Source organism: Pseudochaenichthys georgianus, chromosome 7, assembly GCF_902827115.2.
Source record: "Pseudochaenichthys georgianus chromosome 7, fPseGeo1.2, whole genome shotgun sequence".
NCBI lineage: Eukaryota > Metazoa > Chordata > Actinopteri > Perciformes > Channichthyidae > Pseudochaenichthys > Pseudochaenichthys georgianus.
The window spans coordinates 33,690,197-33,715,730 of record NC_047509.1 but is presented as its reverse complement, the minus strand read 5'-3'; the positions used below and the strand labels follow the sequence as shown (position 1 = coordinate 33,715,730).

Sequence of the window (25,534 nt, the reverse complement as noted above, 5' to 3'; positions counted from 1 at the left end):
CTCCTTTGCAGGGGGACGTGGTCAGCTGCAGCGCATGTGAAGACAGGGTAGAGGAGAGCAAAATAAAGCGAAATGAGGCATGGCTAAAATGCATGACCTGTTTGGTATTTTGAAAAATAAAACGTATAAATTAGAGCCGGGACTCGATTAAAAAAATTAATCTATTTAATTAGAGGCTTTGTAATTAATTAATCGAAATTAATCGCATTTTTAATCAAATATACATATTTGACCTGAGAACAGTGAGAAGCAGGGAGTTGGTTATTTTCTCAGACATGGACTTACTTATCCTGGCCCTGAAACCAGTCATCTGGTTGAGTGTGGGTTGGGTCAGGGTGTGGTTCCTTGCACTCGGAGTCGGACTAACGTCCACGCTAGCTGCTACATGCTTTGCATTTAGGTGATACTTTAGGCTTGATGTGCTGCGGTGATATGCAAATTCCTTTTTTGCATAATTTGCACACAACCGTGCTCTTATCGACGCTTCCATCCGTCCATTTTTTAAAACAACATTTCCCATCCACGGGGCCGACCAAAGCGGTCTCATCAGCTTGTTCGTTCATGTTTGACTATTGTTCACCGTGGTTTGTTGTTGTTTGAAGTCCCATGCTGAAGTCATGAACGTTAGTTGGTGCTCCAGTATAATCGGTACGCCTGAAACTCATCCAGTGAGAAACGTTCCGCTGTGCAAAAATAAGTGCGATTAAAATGTGTTAATTTTTTTAACGCGTTAATTTTTGTGTAATTAATTCATCTTAATTAACGCGTTAAAGTCCCAGCCCTAGTATAAATATACCTTATATAGGTATGGCCCTACAATATATTATTCAAATATAGCATGATGGATCCACTTTAAATAATCATACTCACAGTCTACAATGCAAGTTGTTATATTTTCATAGATTTCTAGTGATGAGACTACAGTAAATAATGCTGCGTCTTTTTTACGACCCTATCTGGTTTATTTGAAATCAAGTGAACTACTTTAAGGATTAGTTTTCAATTCTGGCAATGTTAATACATTTAGTTGCTGTCATATTCAGGAAATACCCAAGATGTCATTAATCATGTCTGGGAAAATGTCTAGTTGTACGGCTTGTTAGACCAAAACCATCATAACATTAGACCCAAAAGGCTGAACGCCGCAGTGACAAGCTGAACTGCGACTGAGGACTGATGCCATCCCAGAAACCCAGACTGTGTTTGAAAAAGGTGTCATTTTCAGCAGTGGTAGGAAAACAAGTTTGGTAGCACTGGAGGATTGGATTTCATACTTTTACATCAGACATTCATTTGGAAAGCTCTTTCTAATGACAAGACTTTTCTCCGTGTAAAAAACCTAAAGTGACAGCACTCAAAATCCTTTCAATTTGATTTTTTTGGATCCTTAACTCCCCCAGAATAAGTTTGACAACTTGAGTTTCTTTCTTTTACATCAGACATAGTGCTGCCCTGAAAATAACACTGTGTCTGTCGATGGAAAACATCAAAAGCCACCACTCCGACGGGGTCGTCATGTAGCAAACTTCAAGTACAATATAATATTATCTTTACATACGTATTATTTTTTAGTAGAAGGTTGCAATATATATGACTATATATGGGAGTAAGTACAATTTGTGACGGTACTTTTGTTTTACTAACCCTTTGGATGTTCCCTGATATTCCCTCACTCACCTTCTTTGCCGCATTGATACACTGCATGTATTGCTTGGCCAGGTCGGAACACCTTAGGGTCTGGTCTCCGTTATCCCTGTAGCAGGATAGAATCTGAGCCTGCAGGCCAGAACACACCGGGTTCATATTGCGAGACCTGCCGAAAACACAGGGGTAAACAAAGATGGAATCATGAGTGACGTTAGTAGAATTTGAATTACAGATTTTAAAGCACAAGAACCCCAAAGAGCATAAGGACAAACAAAAATCCAAGAGGATAGCGCTTGAAAGGATTACTAGATACACTTATTTCCTAAGTAGTTCTCGATGGAAAAAACATCAATAAAAACAAACAGGTCTCCCTTGAAAAAGAGATCGATGATATCAATGGTTAAATAAAGGTTTAATAATAAATACAAATAAAAAACAAATTACAACATACATTTCGAAAGACATCCTCTATGCCCCTTTTTTAAACTCCCTTACGTAAAAATGAGAAACAACGCTCTTGTAAAAGCATTGTTGCTCCTAACCTTAACCCTTTTTTTTGCTTTGTCAAATGCACTGATTTTTAAATGTACTGTACATTATTTTGGCTTGAATATTTTTGGGTGTTTATTAGCTGTATTAAATATTTTAAATACCCCAACAACTTGCTATGTAACAGCAGAAAATACACAGTTAGAGATTATCTGGGGAACATTTTGAAGCCAAACAACTGGATATTTTTCTTAGGAGTTGGTATGAAATAAGACTGATTTGCTACTTTTTTATTAGCAACCTGAATATGTAAGCTGATGCAAAGTGCCTTAAACCTCCATTATTTCTAATAACCAGCAGGGGCCAAACGTCCATAGGTAAAAAAGAGGTACGATTATATAGAAGTTGACATTCTTACAGTATATACAGTCAAAAGGAGATTACCCGGACATTCATTATTATTTCAAAGTTTGAGACCGAGAACTTTTCTCTTCTTTGCATGTGAGAAAAACAACACATTTACTCACACAGCAATGAGAAAAATGTATGACTTCAAAAGACTGACTGGTACAGTTCGCTTTGTCCAACTTGATGCAATATAGAAAACTATTAAAAAAGAAGAAAAAAAAAGAAAGAAAGAAAGAAGTCTGATTAAAAGAGGCAAGACAAAGGAGAAAAACAATTAACAACCTCAACCACTGACACCGGTTTAACAACATATGGCGTGTGTGGTGCATGCTTCTTTGCAAAACATGCAATTAGGGCAAGATCACATTTAATTGAGTGGGTAACATTGTTCTGATCAAATACAGCAGAAAAGTGAGCCTTGAGAGACAGATTCAGCCGTGCTTAATTTGATATGTGGGCTGTATTTTAATTGGTCTTTGCCTGTCTATCTGTGTGATTGTTAACTATGACAGGCCTGCTTCTTGGGTGCCCTGCTGTAATGGATTCTTACTGATTGAAGCAGAGACAAGCGGGTTCAATACACCCACGAAAGGCACATGCACAGATGTACACACCTACACACAATTTGTAGTACACCGTTAACATGAAAGCACCACAAACTTGTGCACACCTCCAGACATGCCGACTTGTCGATCTTCTCTGTGCAGTCCCCCCTGCGTTTCTCAGTAAGGAGCGTTTAACACCAGTTTAATTGAAAGCCGAATTAAAGGGTCTTTATGACTTTGATTCACAAAGAAGCACTGACCCCCGTTTCAATTACAGCATATCCATATCCACAAAGGCACACACGTGCACTCTATCATCTGTGACAGTATCATGAATGCAAAGACTGAGTTTATCTGAGCATGGGTGATAGAGGTTAAAGAGAAAAAGGAACAGAACAAACATATAAAGGAAGGAAGTAAGATAAAACGATGAAAGGGAATGAATAAAGCTTTCTTTGGTATTTATCACAAGGCCCATTTCCAAAAGATGACAGCCTATCCGATTACTCCCCCCCCATACCACCTCCAATGGTTTATCTTCCCTGTTTGATCTGGCTTTTCCCACTTTTTGTCTCTGTATTCCCTCCAACTCCTTTCTTACTTCTCCCTCGCTCACCCCCCCCCCTTTTCGTCACATTAACAACATAGAGAGGACGACACCAAAGCGCGCCATCTTTATCTCCCTCACCGTTTGAGGCCACTGAAGATAAGGAACTGTCCTTTAATTTGAAATAAATGGCCTTCATCAGGGAAAGCCAAAGTCTCCTGATAGCGCTGCGTTGGTTTATTAAAGGCGCTTGGAGCAGAACATTGACTCAGTCGCAGCGAAAGCTAAAGCCCTGTCCACATGCCACACCAAATTGAAGGTGGTCTTAAATCAACAATATTAACTGAGCCGCTTACAAAAATAAATAAATAAAAGGAAGTGAGAGAGCTTTGGTTTTTTCGCCGGAACGATCTATAGCAGCATCCCTGACAAGCCATGTATTTTCTCTTGAAGTGAATGTGTGTATGTGCTGCGAACGCACTTTATTGTGAGAGGGAGCAGTCATTTTTTGGGAGAGTTCTCCACGCATCTGTGAGCGGTAAATATGACAAACAGTAAGATTAGTGTCTTAATTAATGGTGCTGCCCATTATTTTTATCTCCGGCAGCGGAGGCGGTTGGAACACAGAGGCCTCAGACTTCCGGACCACGCAAACCAGCTTACCGAAACAAAGAGAAATTAAAGGGGGAGAAATCTGAAAATGGAAAAGACACAAAACACACCACCAACTACAAAAGCCTCTGGCAAAGCTACGAGACTGATAAGAAAGATGCTTTTTATCGCCTCTTATCTCTTAGAGTTAGCGATGTTTTTTTTGTGTTTTCCTTACTGGCTTTGGCTATGCATATGAGGCATTGTTTGTCCTGCATGCCATTTTATTTGTATCCTGTCAACTACAAAGTATTGCTATCTGTACTGTGTTTCAGGCAGCTAATCAGAAAATGGTGTTAACATCTCAAAGGAAGTAGCGCCCAAGGAAAATTAAGAGAATCCAACATTGTTAGTGACTAGAGGGCTACAATACCGACAACGTTTATTATGTGTATGTTCTAGACTTTTTGTTATTTTGCTTGCCAATACCACATCGTATTCTCCAAACAAACAGCAAAAGCGTATATACCCCTAACCCTAAAACTCTCAGATTGAGATGTTAGAGGACCCATTTCCCAAATAAACATCCTGTCCGGATGTTTATTTGGGAAATGGGTCGATTAACTGAAGTCATATTTAGGTCAGACCTACCATTGTAGGAGAAATGTAATACTCTAATTGAATCAAATGTTTCTGCTAAGAAGAATCCATTGTGGTTCTGTTGAGCATAGTTGGTTTCATTATTAAAGGTTATTGAATCCTTCAGTAGTGAGGTTGGAGTTCAAGTTTGCTATCCCAACATCACAACATACAGCCCAAAGACATTTTCTTTATTTTTATTACCAGGGTAATACAAATCTGCTATTTTCGAACAATAAAAAAAGAGGGTGGTTGGTAGGAGCCATCAGTTTGTCTTTTATCTTTAGTTTTTCACAAAAAGCCTTGCAAGAACTGTCTTAATATCACATACTCCACGTTTCTAGGGTCAGGCATCTACATTGACAATCATTAAACCATGGCATTTCGTCTGGTGGTTCTCGTATCCCTGAACAACTTGAGCCTCAACTGTCAGGATTAAAATCATGTTTGATTTAACACTCGGCTACATTCACACACTACAACTATTGTGAAGTCCTTGTCCGACCTCTATTGTCAAGGACATTGCAGTTGTTGTAGCGACTGCAGTCTTTTCTGCAATAGTCCGCAACATGGGTGGACAGGGATTTTACAGACAAGGCATATTGGTTACATCTGCCTAATGAACCAAGATCAACAGAGAAAGAAACTTCCCAACATTTTGGGAAATACGCTTTGCCGAAGAGAAAAAGTACATGGTACCTGATTCTAAGATGAGAAGATGGATACCACTCTCATGTCTGAAAATTGTTTAAAAATATCACGGTAGTTAAATTAGTTTGCATGTTCATGACTAGACCAGAAAGGATGGATCAGGGATCATCATCTCAAAACTCCTGTAGTTTAAACCCAACATTAGTTTGACATAAATACAATTTAGCCTGGTTCTTCTCATTGCTAAAAGTGTATCAACACAAACATTTAATACAATGTTTTAAAGCTTCCCCAAAGGCTTGCGAATGAGCTACTTCATTATTTCTATATGATTACTTACTTTTATAATGCTGCTACCGATATTTTCTACCTTGAATGTTATTAGATTTTTATTTTGTAATGTGTGCTTCCCTCTTTTTTATTGATAGTCTACTCTTTTAGAAAAGAGAACAGTAAACCTGAAGTAAACAGGTCCACCCTTATCTATTGAAGCAGGAAATGGCATTTGACATGTTCAGAGAGCTAGAATTCCTGGACACGCTGTTTTACCATTAACCAATTGATTAAAATACTCGTGTTGTGGTGAAGTGAAGTGAAAACCGAGATGATAAAAAGGACGAAAGAGGGCAGGAGAGGTGAAGAGGAAAACAGCTAGAGAGACAGAGATGCCTCTTATCTCTTGCTTGTAGCTTGTATGCACCTGCACCCTGACAGCTTTTCAATTGGCTAAGGGTACACATCCTCTTCTCCTCATCTTCTATCTCCAAACCTCTTCAGTTCTCCATCTATCCATTTATATCCCAACCAGGAAGACAGGGTCCTCTATAGTACTCACACTACACTTTGTCTCTCATCTCAAGCATTTAAGCAGAAGAAAAGTGCTTAATTTCATTAAATACATTACATTACATTACATTGCATTTAGCTGATGCTTTTATCCAAAGCGACTTACAATAAGTGCGTTCGACCAACACAATACAAACTTGAAGAAAACAGAATCATATAAGTACATCAGGCTTCATAGAGCAAAAATATTTCAAGTGCTACTCAACTGGCTTTCGATAAGCCAGTCCTTTATTAGTATATAAGTGCTTTGTTAATAATTCTATCGCTCGAGGTGGAGTCGAAAGAGATGAGTTTTCAGTCTGCGCCGGAAGGTGTGTAAGCTATCTGCTGTCCTGATGTCAATGGGGAGCTCATTCCACCATTTTGGAGCCAGGATAGCAAACCCACGTGTTTCTGCTGATGGGAACTTGGGTCCCCTTCGCAGCGAGGGTGCAGTGAGCTGTTTGGTTGATGCAGAGCGGAGTGCACGTGCTGGGGTGTACGGTTTAACCATGTCCTGGATGTAAGAAGGGCCAGATCCATTCGCAGCATGGTACGCAAGTACCAGTGTCTTGAAGTGAATTCTAGCAGTTATCAGAAGCCAGTGGAGGGAGCGGAGGAGCGGAGTGGTGTGGGAACATTTAGGAAGGTTGAAGACCAGACGAGCCGCTGCATTCTGGATGAGCTGCAGAGGTCGGATGGCACATGCAGGTAGACCAGCCAGGAGGGCGACAAAATGACAGGTTTACATCAGTCGACCTGAAAGATGCGTATTTTCACATCCCAGTATATTACCCACACAGGAAATATCTGAGATTCGCATTTCAGGGGATCTGTTATGAATACAGAGTACTCCCCTTTGGTCTGTCTCTCAGTCCAAGGGTGTTTGTACGATGTACGGAAGCCGCGATAGCCCCGTTAAGACAACAGGGTATTCGCCTGGCGACCTACCTGGACGACTGGCTGCTTCTCGCACAGTCGGAGCAGGAGGCTGTTACGCAGACAAATGTCCTCGTATAGCACCTGCTCAACCTGGGTTTCATAATAAAACACAGAGAAGAGCATGTTGTGCCCCGCGCAGACTATACTCTTCCTGGGTTTACGCCTGAACTCGGTGCCCTTTACAGCCCGCCTGTCAGCGGAAAGAGTGAAAGCTTTCAGAGCTTGTCTTGCTCTTTTCCAGCTGCGCAAACATGTTCTCTTCAGATCATGCCTGCGATTGCTGGGGCTCATGGCGTCAGCCGTCCTGGTCGTACGACTGGGACGCTTACACATGAGGGAGTTTCAGCGCTGGGTGGCCGCCCTAAAACTAAACCCTGCGCGCCATGGCGCGGAGAGTGATGGTTACTGTGAACTCCTCCAACTCTGATAGCTCCACACTGGCCAGCTATGTACTGGCTAGCGGAGATATATCAGCTGCTGTGCGGGCAGCCATGGCAGCTCCCACTACGCAGGGACATACTGTCCCAAGCGGGGGGGGCGATCTTTCACCCACACCCAGAGCGCTTGGCTCTATGGGCCTGGCCCGTGAGTGGTACCATATTTGACATACAGAGGCATCCTCCCCGCCACTGTATTCCTCCGGGGAACAGCGGCCGGATTTGCCGTATCCAGCCCGTGCTTTACGCACGTACAGGGACAGATCAGGGGTGCTTCGTCATAATGACCAAGCTCCTTGTGTCCTGGGCTATCCCTTATAAGGGCAAGCCTGTTACTAAGCAACGGCTCTCCCACTGTTTGTGGAAGCAATTGCTGTGGGGCCCATACGAGTCAGAGTTCGCAGGCACCCTCGGGTTCGCGAGTTCTTTTGACTTAGGGTATGGCTGCATCCTGGGCTCTGTCCAGGATGTTTCCCATCCAAGACATTGGTGCAAGCGGCGTGCTGGTCCTCGCCGCTCACTTTTGTCCACCTCTTAACAGTCTGGACGTTCTACTCCCAGTTTGACTCAAGCAGTGCTGGGCACCTGGTTGAGTCGGAGCCCTACCTGTTAAAGTTCTGGTCAGTTTGGTGATTTTCGAGATAAGCTCGTCTGGCAATACGGGAGCTACAATTTCCCATAGTGAGACATCGAACGGAGTGTTATGAATGAGAACTATAGGTTACTTACGTAACCCCAGCTCTAAGAGTAACATGAAGTGAGATGTCTCACCAGACGGCCCTCCTTGCTATGGTGAAGCGAGAAGAGGTGCTTATTTTGAATGACGCATGCGTCATGGCGCAGGCTACTTATAGGGGGTGAATTCCCTGACGCTGACGTCAAGATCACCAGCCAATCAGGATTGGCGTAATGAGATTGATGCTTCTGTTTGCTCCACGATGAGGCGCATCCCATAGTGAGACATCTCACTTCATGTTTCTGAGAACTGGGGTTACGTAAGTAACCTATAGTTTTTTGTATTCCTCTTAAAGCACAAACACACTGTCGTAGTAGTCCAAAAATGCACTTGTGGATCTCACATTTCTGTTTGTGGATCTCAAATCTCTGTAGTGGATCATCTTTTTACACACACAGAGTTTTGAGACAAACTTTACGCCGGTCTCGGCTAAAATCTACTCGTGTCACTCGGTTATTTTCGGAAAGCACGTGATGGCGACATTCCGCATGGTTTTTAAAGTAAGAGCATGATGGTTTGTTTAATGCGCTGTTTTTTTAATGAACAGCGGAACGTTAGATACATTCTTTATCACCACCATCATCATGTTATAGTGAACTGATACAGTTAGTTTGTGGTTCAACTTTCTTCATTGTTTTTTGTGTAGCGGGTCAAAGTTACAAAGCACTTCACATCTTATTAATCGGCCTAGTTTTACCTTACCAGTGCAGTGGTAAGGTAATCTGTAGAAAAGCACCGTATTTGAAGCCCAAACACAGACACACTGTTACCCTCACATCTTAACCACCCATTAAAGAAATACTACCGAAATCCCCGGAGGTCAGAGCTAGACTAGATTACAGAATAAATGAGAGCCTAATCCACTCTCTAAAGCCTGTATATAATTGTCCATAAACGTATGATACAGGAAGCTTGCATCGTTTTATCTTCTATGATAAAACGCTTGTGGATTAAGAATAACCTTCTTTCAACTCCACACACACCACCTCCGAACGAGCAGAGGATTATTGGTATTACTGTACGGATCCCCCAGAGGTAAGATCACCTTGTCTTAAGCATCAGCACAGATCAAAAGAATGTTGGTAATGCTTTAAATCTTTCTGTAATGGGAGTCTAGTATTCCTAAATTGCAGATGTCATCGTTCAAATTAACCTAAAACCCTTTCTTGTTATTGTTAAAACTGAGGTTAAGGGCTTAAGTGTGAAGGTGTAGCAGGTACACTTCCATTTGGCAGGATGGTTATTCAGAATTGTACCCCTGATGCTGTATTATTGAAATGTTCCTCATATTTTACTTCCATTGCATCTGCAAGTTGCTGTCAGCTACTGGTAGCAGGCAAGTACTCTCACTGGGTGAGGAATTGGTTATTCCCAAATGTTGTTCTTTTTTGTATCTTTGGCCATCTTCAGTTGGCTATAAAAGCATTTTACACTCAAGTCATTGCTGAGATCTGGGAACATGGTGGCACTGTTAGAAAAGTCAGATGAGCCAAGAAACTCAAACTGTCAGGCGATGAGATGGGTTCTAAACAGGCCAACAGTTACAGCAGTTTGTCTGAACCATTGTATTAAGTGATGAAAAATGGAGTTCAAGTATCATGTGGTTTTGTTCATGTTATGGTAAACGGGTTACCATTTGGAAAAGTGTATGCCTAAACACTGGCAACATACAAGACTATTACTGTAGGGCACCTGATTTACCAGCTGATCTGAGTTCAAACACTCACATATACATTTAGGTATGAGATCAAGATGCAAGGCTCAAGTCTGTCTGTAAGCTTCCATCAACCTTAACAAGCATATGTTTTGGTAATCATTTTACTGATTGTCTTACTTTTTGCTTAAAGGTTGTGGTCTTTGACCACAGTTGTTGCTATGACACTTGTTGAGTACAACCTCTGCTTTTGTTCGATCTTCAAAGGATGCTGTGTTTTTGGTTGAGTTTGTTTATTATTGGGATTGTTTGTCTGTCTGTCAGCAGGATAACGGAAAAAAACTTGGGGGCTGTGGATCACCATGGGTCGGGGAGAAACTCCCTCTGGAGGGACCTTTGGGAATGTAGCTTTTGCAGATCATTTACATGCAAAAAAAACCTTTATATCACACTACAGGAAAGGGATGGACTGTCCACTCCAAGTAGGGAATGAGTCCTTACCCCAAGTGAAGGAGTTCAAGTATCTCGGGGTCTTGTTCTCGAGTGAGGGAACAATGGAGCGTGAGATGGGCCGGAGAATCGGAGCAGCGGGAGCGGTACTGCAGTCGCTTTACCGCACCGTTGTGACGAAAAGGGAGTTGAGCCAGAAGGCAAAACTCTCTGTCTACCGGGCCATTTTCGTTCCTACCCTCACCTATGGTCATGAAGGATGGGTCATGACCGAAAGAACGAGATCGCGGATACAAGCGGCCGAGATGGGTTTCCTCCGCCGGGTGGCTGGTGTCTCCCTTAGGGATAAGGTGAGAAGTTCGGTCATCAAGGAGGGACTCGGAGTTGAGCCGCTCCTCCTTCGCGTCGAAAGGAGCCAGTTGAGGTGGTTCGGGCACCTAGTTAGGATGTCACCTGGGCGCCTCCCTAGGGAGACCTAGGACCAGGCGGAGGGATTATATCTCTTCGCTGGCCTGGGAGCGCCTTGGGATCCCCCAGTCAGAGCTGGTTGATGTGGCCAGGGAAAAGAAAGTGTGGGGCTCTCTGCTGGAACTGCTACCCCCGCGACCCGACCACGGATAAGCGGGAGAAGATGGATGGATGGAGGAAAGGGAAAACCCCCAATAAGCTTAATATGGCCTCTTGAAATCCAAATCAACGTGAAGATACACAGACAATGTTTAACTAATGGAAACAGATGTCAGATGTCTGCATGGATGTCTAGTTTTCATTAGGATGAATGCAAAAAAAAACAATAAGAGGACAATCCAAGAATATAATTAAAACACAGATAAACACCCTGGCCACAAGTCAGTTAATAAAACTTAATGTAACAAATATTATTTTCCCGTCATCTATGAGTACTTGCAGGACTCTTGTTATTGGCAAGCCCAGTTACTGGTGTGACACAAAATCTAACAGCAGGTCAAGACCCGGGTGTTTTTACAGACTGCAGTTGCAATAATTAGCTTGCTTGCCAGGCTGTGGCTCATTACAAGTCCACAGCGAGAAGCAAGGACGGGGATACAGGGTATTGTTCAATTCGGCTTAATTAGAGCAGCCAATTAAAACACTTATCGCATTAGTCAGGTGTGCTCTAGAGAATGTTTGAATCTGACTTGTTCAAACAAATTGAAAAAGACAGCAGATTAATATCTATTGCTACTTATTATGTTGTGTGTGGTGTGTGTGTGTGTGTGTGTGTGTGTGTGTGTGTGTGTGTGTGTGTGTGTGTGTGTGTGTGTGGTGTGTGTGTGTGTGTGTGTGTGTGTGTGTGTGTGTGTGTGTGTGTGTGTGTGTGTGTGTGTGTGTGTGTGTGTGTCTCTTACCTCACATGTTCTTCCGTCTTGGAGGCAGCACTGTGGAATTCCTCCTTGCTCTGTATGTATTTTTCTGAATTCTAAATGACAAGACAGGGAGACATAAACATAATGCATAAGTTGAGCTTTATTTTTTTGTTTATTATATGTTACATTTAGTCACAGTGTCGTATGTTCAAAACATTATCACAATCATATGTGGGTTACCAGATTCATGCTGTACACCTGTTCGACAATGTTGAGCCATATCAGATATAACAGTGTTATAAAATGTGTTAGTGTTTGGCAACTACAAATATTAAGTATTTTCATAGTGGGCTACGAGTTTAAAGTATGAAATGTTTGACAAAGAAAATTGGACATACTTTATGTGAGAACAAAATGAAAACATTAAAGTCTGTTTCTGTATAGGTTAAAAAAAGAGATATGACATCTCCAGATGTGCAGGTAAGCACAGCGCAGCTAGCTTTTCCCCCCTGCTTCTAGTGTTGACGCAAAGCTAAGCTAACTGGCTAGTAGCAGTATCTTTATATAACAGATATGGAGGGGATTTTATCTTGCAATCTTATTAAGGGCAAGGAAGCGGGTAAGCACAATTTCAAAGAAAGTCAAACTATTATTTTAACTTCCTGGGAGCTTTAATTGTATTCATAATAGTACACAGCACATCTTAATGTAGTTATTCTGCAGTCACAACATACTAACCGATACATATTTTGTATTCTTTCTGAATCATACCCTTTGTGTCTTTCCTTTCAAATCCAATATCCCTTCTTTCCTAAACTCATAGCCATGGTTTACTCTTGAGAATGTCCCTTATATATATGACGGGAAAAAATGTATTTCCTGTACTGCACTTCTCCCAGCTTTCTCTTCCCCTCTTCCGTATAGCAGCTTGCATTCTCCATTGTCTTTCAATTTTCCACTTTGTAGCTTCGGGCTTTGAACTTCTAGACGTATGAGTTCAAAGCTGCAACTCTGAATTCCACCTGTGATCTAACCTGAATATTACCTTTACTCTAAGATGAACCACATGGGAGACCCCGGGCCAAAGAAGCAAAGCTACAATGCCAAGAAAAAGTTGTGGAGCTGTATTTTCATCCTCAGGAAAGCTATCCAAATCCAGCTTCTTCCGGCAAAACTGAAGCTCAGCAGTAGCAAGTTGCCTTACTCGTACATTTTTAAAGAATTGGTGAATTCTGACTGTGCAGCTTGCCTGGTGAGGACAAAACCCCAAGCACGCAGGCAGTGGTATTATGATAAAACAAGCAGCTAATCCACAACAACTGCAGCCTTTCCTTTGCTGATCCTCCTAGCTTAGGCCTCCCAGCACCAAGTACCCACTCCCCAGCTCCCAAATATTTAACCAGCAAACTGTACCAGCTGGGGAGGAAAGAGGCTAGAGGGGAGGTAAGAGAGGAAAGAAGAAATAAAAGCAGCAGAAGGCATGACGGTAAGAGGCAGGAGAATATTTGTGTTTGCCCTGACTTCTTAAATTGGATTGGGCCCAGTGTGTGCACGTGTCTAAGATAGGCAAGGTACAAAAAGGAGTGCTGCCAGTGCCATATGTACACTAAATTCCTTGCGCAGTGGACAAACAAGTGAATGTAGCTGAGGAAAAAAGGGATTACAAAACACACCTACATAGCTATGTTATGATTAATCTTGAATGGTTTGGGTCAAAATAGCCTATTGGTTATGACATAGGACCTGACCCAAGCATGGACTTCTAACAAATCCAATCGCTTGAAGCAGGATTTGCTTCATAATGCCTTTCAAGAATACACCACGATACTTGAATGATTTGAAAGTCCAGAAGAAGACATGACGCACAGAATTGAAGAGTTCCTGTGGTACTTGGTGATATCAGACCTGAATCATCTATGTACAAGTGTGTGGTCTGATTTTTTAGCAGCCTGGTGTCATCTGCATTGGATTTAACCAAGGTAAACAAGACAAAATATAGAAATGGCAGTGTGCCCTGATGCAGCACATGACCGAAACTTTTCCATGTGGTTCCGAGACGTCTTATCTCATTCATTGTGAAATTGAGCGCACATACACAAGACTGACAGTTTACCATAAATGACCATGGACATGCCCTTAATCTACATTTGCATATTGATACATCTGCCTATTCAACCACTCATTAGACGAGTCATACCTGCCAGTGAAGAGAATGGCAAAGAAGCAGTGTAACTTCACCTTTTGTGTCACATTGGCAATGTTCTACAACAGCAAACTTACTGTCAACTTATTTATGGATTTTATTTTATAGAAATCAAACGCCCTTAAAAAGTAATACAAATTCGAACAAATCGGTGCTTTATAGTCTAACCAGGCCACCATCTCTTTCTCCCTTTACCCATATTGCATTTACATTGCAGCTATTGACATTCGCAATTCTGGTTTGCTTAAATAATCAAAAAATAATTATATTGGAGAATTTACCATGTAATGGAAATGTTTTATGTATGGGTCCAAAAAAAAAAAAGTTATCTAACCTGCTTCGATGAAAATCAGACACAGATGAAGATTAGAAATTCACCATGGATGAAAGCCTCAATATAAAAGAGATAAAGATGGATCTATAAAGGCTTGAGAAACAATGTTATTTAATAACTGAGATAAGCTAAATCCTGTTTCTATCTCAATATAATGAGGCACAGCATTAGGTTGTTTAATTTGAACAGACAAATTAACAAATGGCATAAAAACTATTACTTCTTGCTTCTCTTGTCCTACCACAAATGTTCCAATGTACTTTCCTTTGTATGCTGCATAGATTCACTTGTTGATAGGGGCTTTGATTACAACTATTAGGCCACCTGCAGCCTTTTAATTGAAACTTTCCTATTTCCTAGGCGCTCATTATGTTCACTCATTTGACGTCATGAAGACCTGTCTTGTCCTCTCTTGGTAGCTTAGTTTGTTAAGGCCCCGTCCACACGGAGACGATATCTGTTGAATCTGCTAACGTTCTCTATCGTATAGACGGTTCGTCCACACAAGGCCGACACGGAAACACGGAAACGCGGATTCGGAGCTCGAATCCGATACACGTTGATAACGGCTCCCAAAGTGGGTAGGTCTGAGGACGAAACGATTGTGGCTCCGTGTGTACACCCTATACCAGGGGTGTCAAACTCAATTTCATCACGGGCCACATTCGCATTATGGTTGCACTCAAAGGGCCGGGTGTAACTTTAAGACTATATAAAAATAAATATTTAATATATTTAAAATAATGTATTATTACATCATTGCCTCTGCATTGGATTATTATCGGATAGGGTAATAACTTCATAATTAACTACGTCTGAAAGCAGAAGTCTAGGGCAAATAATGGCAAGTCTCTTCAGTGCGCATATCACAAAATGATTTTAAAAGAAAAGCACAATTAAAAAAAAAGTGACATTTTGAAAAAGAAAGTAAATTCTGAGAAAAAAGGCATATTTAGAAGAAAAAAGTCAAATTTGAGATGCATTGTGGGAAATGTAGTTTATGGGCAACGTGCTTCTGTAAATCGGCATGTAACCGTATAACAAACATATTATATTATTTGCAAGCTCTTGTGGGGCCACATGAAATGAAGTCGCGGGCCGGATTTGGCCCCCGGGCCTTGAGTTTGACACCCCTGCCCTATACGATCATTCCCTGAAAACGATGACGCCATAGCCCCGCCCAGTGTTTCCGCCAGGGGGGCGTCTTGCCGTCATTTGACGCCCTTATTCGGCTCGGGATTCCCTGAATATTCCAAAAATATTAATATTAATATTAATAATTTGAGAGAAGATCGAGATTTGTTATCGCTTGAAATAACTAAAAGGAAAAAGGACAAGGACATCCTGCTGTTGGAGGGGCAAAGGAGTCTGGTGGGATTCTTTTCGGAGTATTGAAGATTGTTTCCCCGACATCGGCGGTGCCTGCTACAGGACAACACACGGACGCGATGAGCAGTGCTAGTGGAGCACGCGAGTGAACTGCGAGCGCCAGAGCCTCGCAGCGGCGAAACTGAGGCTCCGTGGTAAACTGTGGTAACATGAAGAGCCGTGTGGGAGCCGAAACAGCCGGCGCTTTAAGAGAGCCGAGCCATTTGATCCGGCTCACTAACGTAAAAAGACAGTATCTATAAGGGACGGCTCAAGTCCAAATGTAAGTGTGTGTCCCCCCGCTCTAGGGGTGGACGCCCTCTCAGCTCTGGTCTGGCGGAAACACTGGCCCCGCCTCTCCTGCTCACCCCCGCGTCATTGCTGATGCGTTTCGCCAACAACAATGGCGGATCACAGGGTTGCGTTCGTGCTCCAGACGCTACTGACCATGATACAGATTTTAGTGCAAAATGTACAGCTCCTCTACCACAACCATCAGCAACAATAATAATACTAATCGTCATCAGTCTTCTTCGCTGCTTCTGGTATATTTTGTGGCGGAAGTACAGCGCCACTTACAGGCCCGGCATTTGTACTACAGCGTCTCCAGCGGGTCGAGCAGTCTTGTGTGGACGGACACGTTTCTTGAGCCAATTCCGTGTGGACGGAAGACTTTTTTGATATCGAATTTGGTTAGTTTTCGTCTCCGTGTGGACGGGGCCCAAGTCAACTTGGTGGTGTTCCTGACTAGTAGTCTTTATGCACAAAAAAGTGGTCCCAACATCTGAAGCTATAAATGCCATTATGCTTTCCATCTGAATAATGGTGGCATATGGTCAATATTTTTGAGCGAATGTACCATCTCCTAACCAGGGTTAGGGCTAAAAGTAAGAGGAAAGTTGATGTGCATGGGATAGGAACAAAAATTAATGAAGGAGAAACCAATGCTCATTACTTTTTTAAAGATGGCCATATAAAAGCGTGCAAAACACAGCCTATGTGTAGAGTGTCAAAAAGCCTGTTAGCTGTAAAAATGTGGCAACAGCTGCACTTAACAGTCATCAGCCATCAATAACCAAACAGATTTCTGCTTCCCTACTGATGATGATTGCAGCAATTCTCCCCAGCTGTCTACACATGTTTACAACCACCCTGCGACTATGGGATCCTAAATGTGGTGCTTGTTTGGAGTCAAAGGCAGCCTCAAAAGTAATAAGGTAGATTTGTTTAATAGTGTAGTTCCATTGCTGTTCGCTCATTAAAACAAGGTAATTATGACAGAGGTAATACTGAGCTCAGATCAGGATATAGAGCATCTCACTCTATTGGTCCATGTCGGGCATTGATAAGGTTGATGTATCCTGGCTGAAAGTATCTGCTATGAAATAAACACATATGGCACTAATGTAGGATAGACACTTGCCAAAGCAGCAAAAGGCTTAAAAAGGCCACTATGCTTTATTGGGGTTTTCTCTTTCCGATAGAGTGTATAGGGTTTTGTACATGTAAATGGTCTGCAAAGGCTAAAATCCCAAAGGTAGCGCTAGAGGGAGCACAACATCACTATGTAACACTCGCGCTTCTATTGGGTACTGCTCCACCAAATACTATATGATACTAATATATGATATTCCGACATATCTCTAAGCAGTTGACCAATCTCAACAGATCCAGCCAGCTAACCAATCAGAGGTCTTGTTTTCAGATGAGTATGAGAAAAATAAAGCGCTTTTTAAATATGAATGCATGTTAACGTGTCACAGTAGAGGCATCCTGAAAATGAGCATAATGTGTCCTATGTTCATTTTTGAACTAATCGCAAACCTTGGTCAACAAGTTGGTGGCTAAAAGAAAACTAACACACACTCCCACCTCATCTAACCTTTTGGTATGACCTGAAAGTGGCAGAGGCATTTACTGAACCACACAAAAGGATTCTTGATGGAGTCACACTATTGACCCTGGGCTTTGAGTAGAACTGTATATGTGTGTGTGTGACATGTGTTACGTCCTTAAACAAATGTACTTCCATTTATCATTCTACTTCTCTGGTGTGTATTTCCTAATGTATATTGTATACTGTTTTCTAGCCCTTGAGGGGTCAGAGATGTCACTAATGGAAAACCTAGTCAGCTAATAGTTATGACTTACAACTCTGGCAACATTAGTTTGGACCCTACAGAATTTATGGACAACGGTGTAAAAAGCGGGGTTATGTAACATCTCTGCTTTAGAATGTAAGTTTAAGATAAACATCATAAGTGGATTCAAGTTCATTTTAATTATAAGAGAAAATGTTCTTGTCGTGCATGGCAGATGTTAAGCTTAAACATTATCAGATATAAAACATAGTATAAATCATGCATTGGAGCAAAAAAAATGTAAGACACAACTTCAAATTCACCCAAGAGTGTTTACCATAACGTACAGAAGCACTTTATTTTGTTGCAAAGGAAAAAATAATAAGGTATCAGGAATGGAAGCCACAACTCTGCAATGTTTAGTGATGTAAACTTATTTTGCAACTCATATCTTCATCTCCAGATGGGTGCAGCCTCAAGAGGAAATATTGCTAACAAGCTCAACTAATAGGCACATTGGAAGTCCTCGCTGCAGCATATTGAGCAGATAGCTTTTCACAGGATGAAAGTGTTAAACTTTGACTCGGGCCCAGGGTGTATTAATTTCCATAAGAAAGTGCAACACAGCAAAAAAGTGGAGTTTTAATACAGTACTAAAAAAAAGTTCTGATTAGAAAGCCAACGTGCCATTGTTACCACATGTGTGTACGTACAGTATATGTGAATATACAGAATGTGCATAACCAGAGTTCTCCTCTTCTCTGTTTGACCAGGGAAAAGGTACTGCCATCGGCTTCATTTACTGCTAAGCTGTGTGTGTGGGCGTGTGTCTGTATATTTCCAGTGCGCTACATGGAGGCGCCCGCTGTGAGTGTGTCAAGGAACCTGTCAGACTTGAAGGAGGATTATTATTATCCCCTCCTGTATGCTCTATTTCCACAAGCTTCAAACTATACTTTACCATGACAGGAGTGTGCGTGAGAGAGTGAGCAAGCAAGACGAGACGGTAAGAAGGAAGAGTTACATATATATCAAAAGGTGCATGTGAAACCAACAATAGACATGTGCAAAAATCAAATAAAAAATTGTGCTAATACATTTCCTGTATTGACCTTAGTTTTACGTGCTCCACTCTTTTTTGTCTTCTCTGTCTCTCTGCTGTGCAGGTACACCTGGGTTGCGTTCCAATAGTCCATTTCGCTTAGGAACCTTCCTAACGGAGTGAAATGACCCGGAAGTCCCTCAGTGGCAGCCATGATAAGTGCCGTTCCAATTCTCTAAATGAAAGGAAAGGAGGTTTCAAACTTCCTTTATAACCTCCTTCTGCTTAGGAACCACTGGAGCTCCTTTACCGAAAGGAGAGGAGTAAATGCTGCCCCACAATGCATTGCAGCCGCCGCATTTGCCGTCACTCAACAGTCGGCCGTTCACGGAAACAACCGATTATGACCGAGCAATTATATCATGAAAGTTACGGTGCTTATTAAGCATTTTAAAACATAGGTGGTAAGTTGCCAAAGTGCTTTGTTTTGAACGTTCATCAGTATTATAATCAAACAGAGAAATATGAACGTTAGTTTTTACTGAAATTATCAAATAAAGTCAACATTTCAGTCTTTACTGAGCTGTGTGGGGTTTGTTCAACTTTTAAAAGATGTTTGAATGGTGATATACACAGTGATAGATGTTAAGGACTAACGTTTATAATAAATACATCTGTATTGATTTTAAGATATTTTCAGTTCATACAATCATACGTATTGGGATCATTTGTATTAATGTGGACCGGAGGGAGAGGGTGACGACGAGCATAAGTTTCACTTTCCTTTTTTATTTCAATTCCAACTTTAGTCATGAAGAATATGTTTGAGGGATGGGTGGCACAGTGGTCTGTGCGTTTGATCATCAGATCAAGGGGGCGTTGGGGAACTCCAGTTCGAAACCCGCTCCCTCCCACCTGCGTCAAGCCGTTGTGTCCTTGGGCAAGACACTTCACCCAAATTTGCTCCTGTGGGTATTGTCCACAGTAGATGACCATTACATGTATTATGTGTAATGTGTATTTGTAAAGCGCTTTGAGAGTCATTGAGAAAGCGCTATAATAAATATATTATAGCGCTTTTACAGGGTGAATCTTAAACTGAAGCTTGACTTTAAAGCAACCCAATGGAAGTTTCATGTAAGTTTAGTTATTTCACTCGTAGTTCAGTTCAGTTTAAGATTCGTGGCTGCAGGGGTGCTAGAGAGGGGAGCACGTTGATACGACCTTCCTAGCCGGAGATATGGCCGCATTTTACAATAAACTTCCGTTGGGTCGCTTAAAAACAAATATTGCGAATCGCAATCGCAATATTTGTCAGAAAATTCGCAATTACATTTTTGCCCAAAATCGTGCAGCCCTATAGGGTAGTTCAGACTAGATGCAGTGCCAGGTTCAGTGAATTACTTTACAGGCGAGAAAGCAGGCAATGTATATTGTAATCAATTCAGAATCAAAAAGTCATGTGATCGTCCACATATCAACTGTTTAAAGGGAACATGGTCAATACAGATTGGTGGCCAATCGATTGAAGCACATTTAATGATGAGATGATCAAAAAGTGGCAGTAAACTTTAACAAAGCAAACAGGAAATACTTTGACAGCACACAACATTAAATAGTCAGCACTATGAAATGGATAGTTTGTGTGTCATGTCATTTTCTGTTAAGCGATGTTTCGGTCTTGTTGTCATTCCATGTTCTTCTTTACTCAATACAAGAAAACAACAATCTCTATTCTAATGCTTCCAATTAATCTTGTCAAATGTTGAACAAGTTCTTGCCAGCAAGTATGTTAATGCAAAGGTGTAAGATACTGTAACATAGTTATAAGCCTGGCTCAGTTTCACTTTACCCATCTTGGTTAAGTTCAGCTGAGCAGTTTGAGAAAACTAAAGCTCAGGCATTGAGAACCCTTGGAGCAGTCAAACAGAGTAAATCCACAGCATTATGAGGCTACTGGTGCGGTCTGCAAACACACTGAGCCTGAGGATTGTTACGTACTCCCCCCCTTTTGTTGTCCTCTTTGTTCTCTCTGCTGTGCAGGTACACCTGGCTCCGCCTTCCTCAGGTGTTCCCAGTTGCCACTCAGCCGAGCTCGGCGCAGGTGTTCCCAGTTGCCAATCAGCCCTCGCATAAAAGAGGAGACTGAAGGAGAAGGAGGAGGCCGATCACTACTCCGGATGTCTCTGCTGTGGCAGAGCTCTTTTGCTTTTTGTTGGGTTTCCTGGAGGACGTGTTAGAGTTAGGTTTTCGCGGCTTTATGTCTCCAGTTAGGTTCTGTGTGATTTTGGGTAGCGGAGGAAGGCTCTGGATCCTACAGCCCGTGGTGTGGTTGGCCCAAGTCCCCTCCGTCTTTTTGTTTGTTTTACCTGTCCTCCAGTGTAATGTCTTATGATTGTGGCAATAAATGTACAATCACAGTTTAGTGCCTACGTGTTGTGTATTTTTGTTTTATGTTGCGGACTGCCTCACGAGCCACTACTATTAAGTAGGGAGGCGGGTTGTAACAAGGATAGAGACATAATTCCCCCATTTACATATACAGTACACGTGCACCTGAATATACAGTATGCATGCATATCTCTCCGTATTACACACATACACATAGTGGTCTGTCTCCAAACATCCTAAGCCCAACGACAAACACAGCTAGTGCCACCCGTACGACAGCCTGCCAGTCGCCTACTCCCTATGCAAACCCACTAATGAGACAAACACAAATAGCCAGGCTTCTGAGTCCAAGACTGTCCAGAGCCTGTTTTAGATATTGTAACTACGCAAGGAATAAAAAGAAAAAGTGGTTACCTTGGTATCTGGCTTGATGATTGTCTTACTTTTAAACGTCATGTCAATAACCTGCTTAAAACACTGAGGGTTAGACTAGGTTTCTTCATAATGTGCCAAATACTTGAATTGGATTATTGTCAATAAACACAAACAGTACAGCTGAAGCTAATCCGTCATTATTAGTTATATTATATGTTTGAGTTGATGATAGCCAAACCGGAAAAACTGTTTTCACCAAAGGAGATCAAAGTTATTAAAACCATTCATCTGGAGACCATGAATATCAAGTTATATCATAAATAAGGAATAAATCAAGAGAAAAAGTAAATATTGCCATCCCTGCTACCCGCTAGAATGGCTTAAAAATACATGGAAAAAAGTTCTAATGGATTTTGGACCAGTTGAAGGCAATGCAACAAGAGTCAACCCATCATTGACAGATGATATGCAACAATGTTTTTATTTGCTTTACTGAAAAAGCTCGATTTTCCTGACACTTGGTTTGAAGGGGACCATGGGCCTAATGTGAACTATGGCCTATACGAAGTGAATCACATGCTTTGTTGGGTTCCTACCTGTCTCTATAAGTGGTTAAGTTCCCCTGTAACACTATTGCCTTTGCTTCTGCGAGTCATCATTCAAATGAACCAGGGTCTTCCATGAGGATTTTGTTTTGGACAATTTCACAAGCAACCATATTTCTGCTTTTCTGGTAACGACCGCAAAAAATGACTTCTGCTTCTTTTTCCATCCATCCATCTTCTCCCGCTTATCCGTGGTCAGGTCGCGGGGGTAGCAGTTCCAGCAGAGAGCCCCAAACTTTCTTTTCCCTGGCGACATCAACCAGCTCTGACTGGGGGATCCCAAGGCGCTCCCAGGCCAGCGAAGAGATATAATCCCTCCACCTGGTCCTAGGTCTACCCCTTGGTCTCTTCCCAGCTGGACGTGCCTGGAACACCTCCCTAGGGAGGCGCCCAGGTGGCATCCTAACTAGGTGCCCGAACCACCTCAACTGGCTTCTTTCGACGCGAAGGAGGAGCGGCTCAACTCCGAGTCCCTCCCTGATGACCGAACTTCTCACCTTATCTCTAAGGGAGACACCAGCCACCCGGCGGAGGAAACCCATCTCGGCCGCTTGTATCCGCGATCTCGTTCTTTCGGTCATGACCCATCCTTCATGACCATAGGTGAGGGTAGGAACGAAAATGGCCCGGTAGACAGAGAGCTTTGCCTTCCGGCTCAGCTCCCTTTTCGTCACAACGGTGCGGTAAAGCGACTGCAGTACCGCTCCCGCTGCTCCGATTCTCCGGCCCATCTCACGCTCCATTGTTCCCTCACTCGAGAACAAGACCCCGAGATACTTGAACTCCTTCACTTGGGGTAAGGACTCATTCCCTACTTGGAGTGGACAGTCCATCGGTTTCCTGCTGAGAACCATGGCCTCAGATTTGGAGGTGCTGATCCTCATCCCAGCCGCTTCACACTCGGTTGCGAACCGATCCAGTGAGTGCTGAAGGTCGCAGACCGATGAAGCCATCAGAACCACATCATCTGCAAAAAGCAGTGGTGCAATCCTTAGTCCACCGAACTGCAGACCCCCCCCCCCACGACTACGCCTCGAAATCCGATCGATATATATTACAAACAGGATTTGTGACAAAGCGCAGCCCTGGCGGAGGCCAACCCTCACCGGAAATGGGTCCGACTTACTGCCGAGGACCCGGACACAGCTCTCGCTTTGGGAGTACAGAGATTGGATGGCCCTAAGTAGAGACCCCCTCACCCCATACTCCCGCAGCACCTCTCACAGTAACTCCCTGGGAACTCGGTCATACGCCTTCTCCAAGTCTACAAAACACATGTAGACCGGATAAGCGTACTCCCAGGCCCCCTCCAGGATCCTTGCGAGAGTAAAAAGCTGATCCGTCGTTCCACGACCAGGACGGAATCCGCATTGTTCCTCCTCAATCTGAGGTTCGACAATCGGCCTGACCCTCCTTTCGAGTACCTCGAAGTAAAGTAAACTTTCCCGGGGAGGCTGAGTAGTGTGATGCCTCTGTAATTGGCACACACCCTCTGATCCCCCTTTTTGAAAAGAGGGACCACCACCCCGGTCTGCCACTCCTTCGGTACTGTTTCCGACTTCCACGCAACGTTTTTCTCTTATCTTATATTTTTTTAATCTGTTTCCCTCTTTTAATATTGCTTCTCTTTTTCTCCTATTTCGCCTTCCCCCCTCTATTTCCAAGTCTATAGTTTTGTGTGCAACTTTGGGAAAGAATCTAATAAATGAATGTGTGTGTGTGTGTGTGTGTGTGTGTGTGTGTGTGTGTGTGTGTGTGTGTGTGTGTGTGTGTGTGTGTGTGTGTGTGTGTGTGTGTGTGTGTGTGTGTGTGTGTGTGTGTGTGTGTGTGTGTGTGTGTGTGTGTGTGTGTGTGTGTGTGTGTTTCAAATGTGTCTAAATAATTTTCATTGAGGTAATCAATGTTTATTTAGGCTGCATGCATGATAATTAGAATACAGATGTTGTGTTATGATGCTGTAAACCTGTCAATGGAAGAAGACGGAAATAGAATCAAGGGGGAAAGCATGAAAAGAAAGAAAAAAAGAAAGAAGCAAACCATTTACTTGTTTCAGAAAGCCCAAACTTCAGATTTAGCCAAACAGAAAAAAGCCCATTGCTCGAGTCAGTGGCTTCCAACAACTCTATCCGCTTTTGGTAGCTTATGGCAGACACTAAATATAAACTCAACCGACATGCACATATGCACACGGTTTATTCCAAACCTGCTGTGAGATTTTCTTTAGTTCAATTTTCCAACAGTACTCTGGAATTAACAAAAAAATGAACCTGTACGTACACTAAAAGAAAAGCCAATAAATAAGCGTTTCCCTTTCTTTGAGGGGGGTTAATATACAGTAGGTTGTTAATATACAGTAGGCTAAAATCACAAAGTTCCCTCCAAAGGGACTTTCTCTCCCACACACACTCCCCCTGCCTGAAACGCCTCCATTGGACTCCTTTCTTTACTTCAGTAACATAATTATATCCCTATGTAACACTCAAGCTCCTTTTGGCTAGGGCTCCTACACATTGTACGTGATAGGCTGAGGGGTGGGACATCTATGAACTGACCAATCACAACAGAGCCGTCCAGCTAACCAATCAGAGTGAGCTGGGCTCTGGTTTCAGACAGAGGGTAAAAAGAGGTAGTATGAGAAAAATATAGAGCTTTTTGAACATTAAAGCATGTAAATACTTCTATAGAGGCACAAAATATATGACCCTGAAATTAGAAAAGCCCCTCTAAAGGCTGAGTGTATGATTGAGTAGGGCTAGGTATCAGTACATTAAAAAAATATTGGTAACTTTTTTTAATTTAATGTTACGTCACCTTGATTAGCCCACTGCTTCAGCTGATAAAACGCATACAGTCTGTGAAGTTAAGTTTTGTGTGTGTTTTAAATAAAACAATTTTTTACTTCAACACTTGTATTCGTATATTTGTAGAAATATCTTAATGGTGTTATTCAACTGTATTTCATAATGGGTTACAATGAGTTAGAAAAATTAAATACTCTGTTGGTGTTGGTATTCTTTCAAAAAGCTACTATTTCCTTAACACTGGTATTATCATTTCTAAACGGTACAAAGCTACAAACATATGACCCACAGAGGGTAACTGTTGCACTGCAGGGATGGCAGTCACATGGCCCGTGTGACTCCATCTGCTCCCAACACTCATTTTGCAGGACATGCTTCAATTAACCCTAACCCTAGCCATAAACAGAACACCTAGATTTGACACATGATGTCCTGCAAAGGTCTTCTC

General features: G+C 42.3%; 1 protein-coding gene across 2 annotated transcripts in view; it reads right to left on the bottom strand.

Moving 5' to 3' along the window:
* The window catches only part of chchd6a (coiled-coil-helix-coiled-coil-helix domain containing 6a), a 123,309-nt gene that overhangs the window by 60,879 nt on the left and 36,896 nt on the right, over positions 1–25,534 (bottom strand). For both annotated transcript variants that reach the window (XM_071203638.1, XM_071203639.1), the window contains 2 exons: positions 11,929–11,999; positions 1,678–1,813 (listed from right to left, as the gene is read on the bottom strand). In XM_071203638.1, the coding sequence (XP_071059739.1) occupies positions 1,678–1,813; positions 11,929–11,999 (207 nt within the window). The remainder of the gene's footprint in view (positions 1–1,677; positions 1,814–11,928; positions 12,000–25,534) is intronic.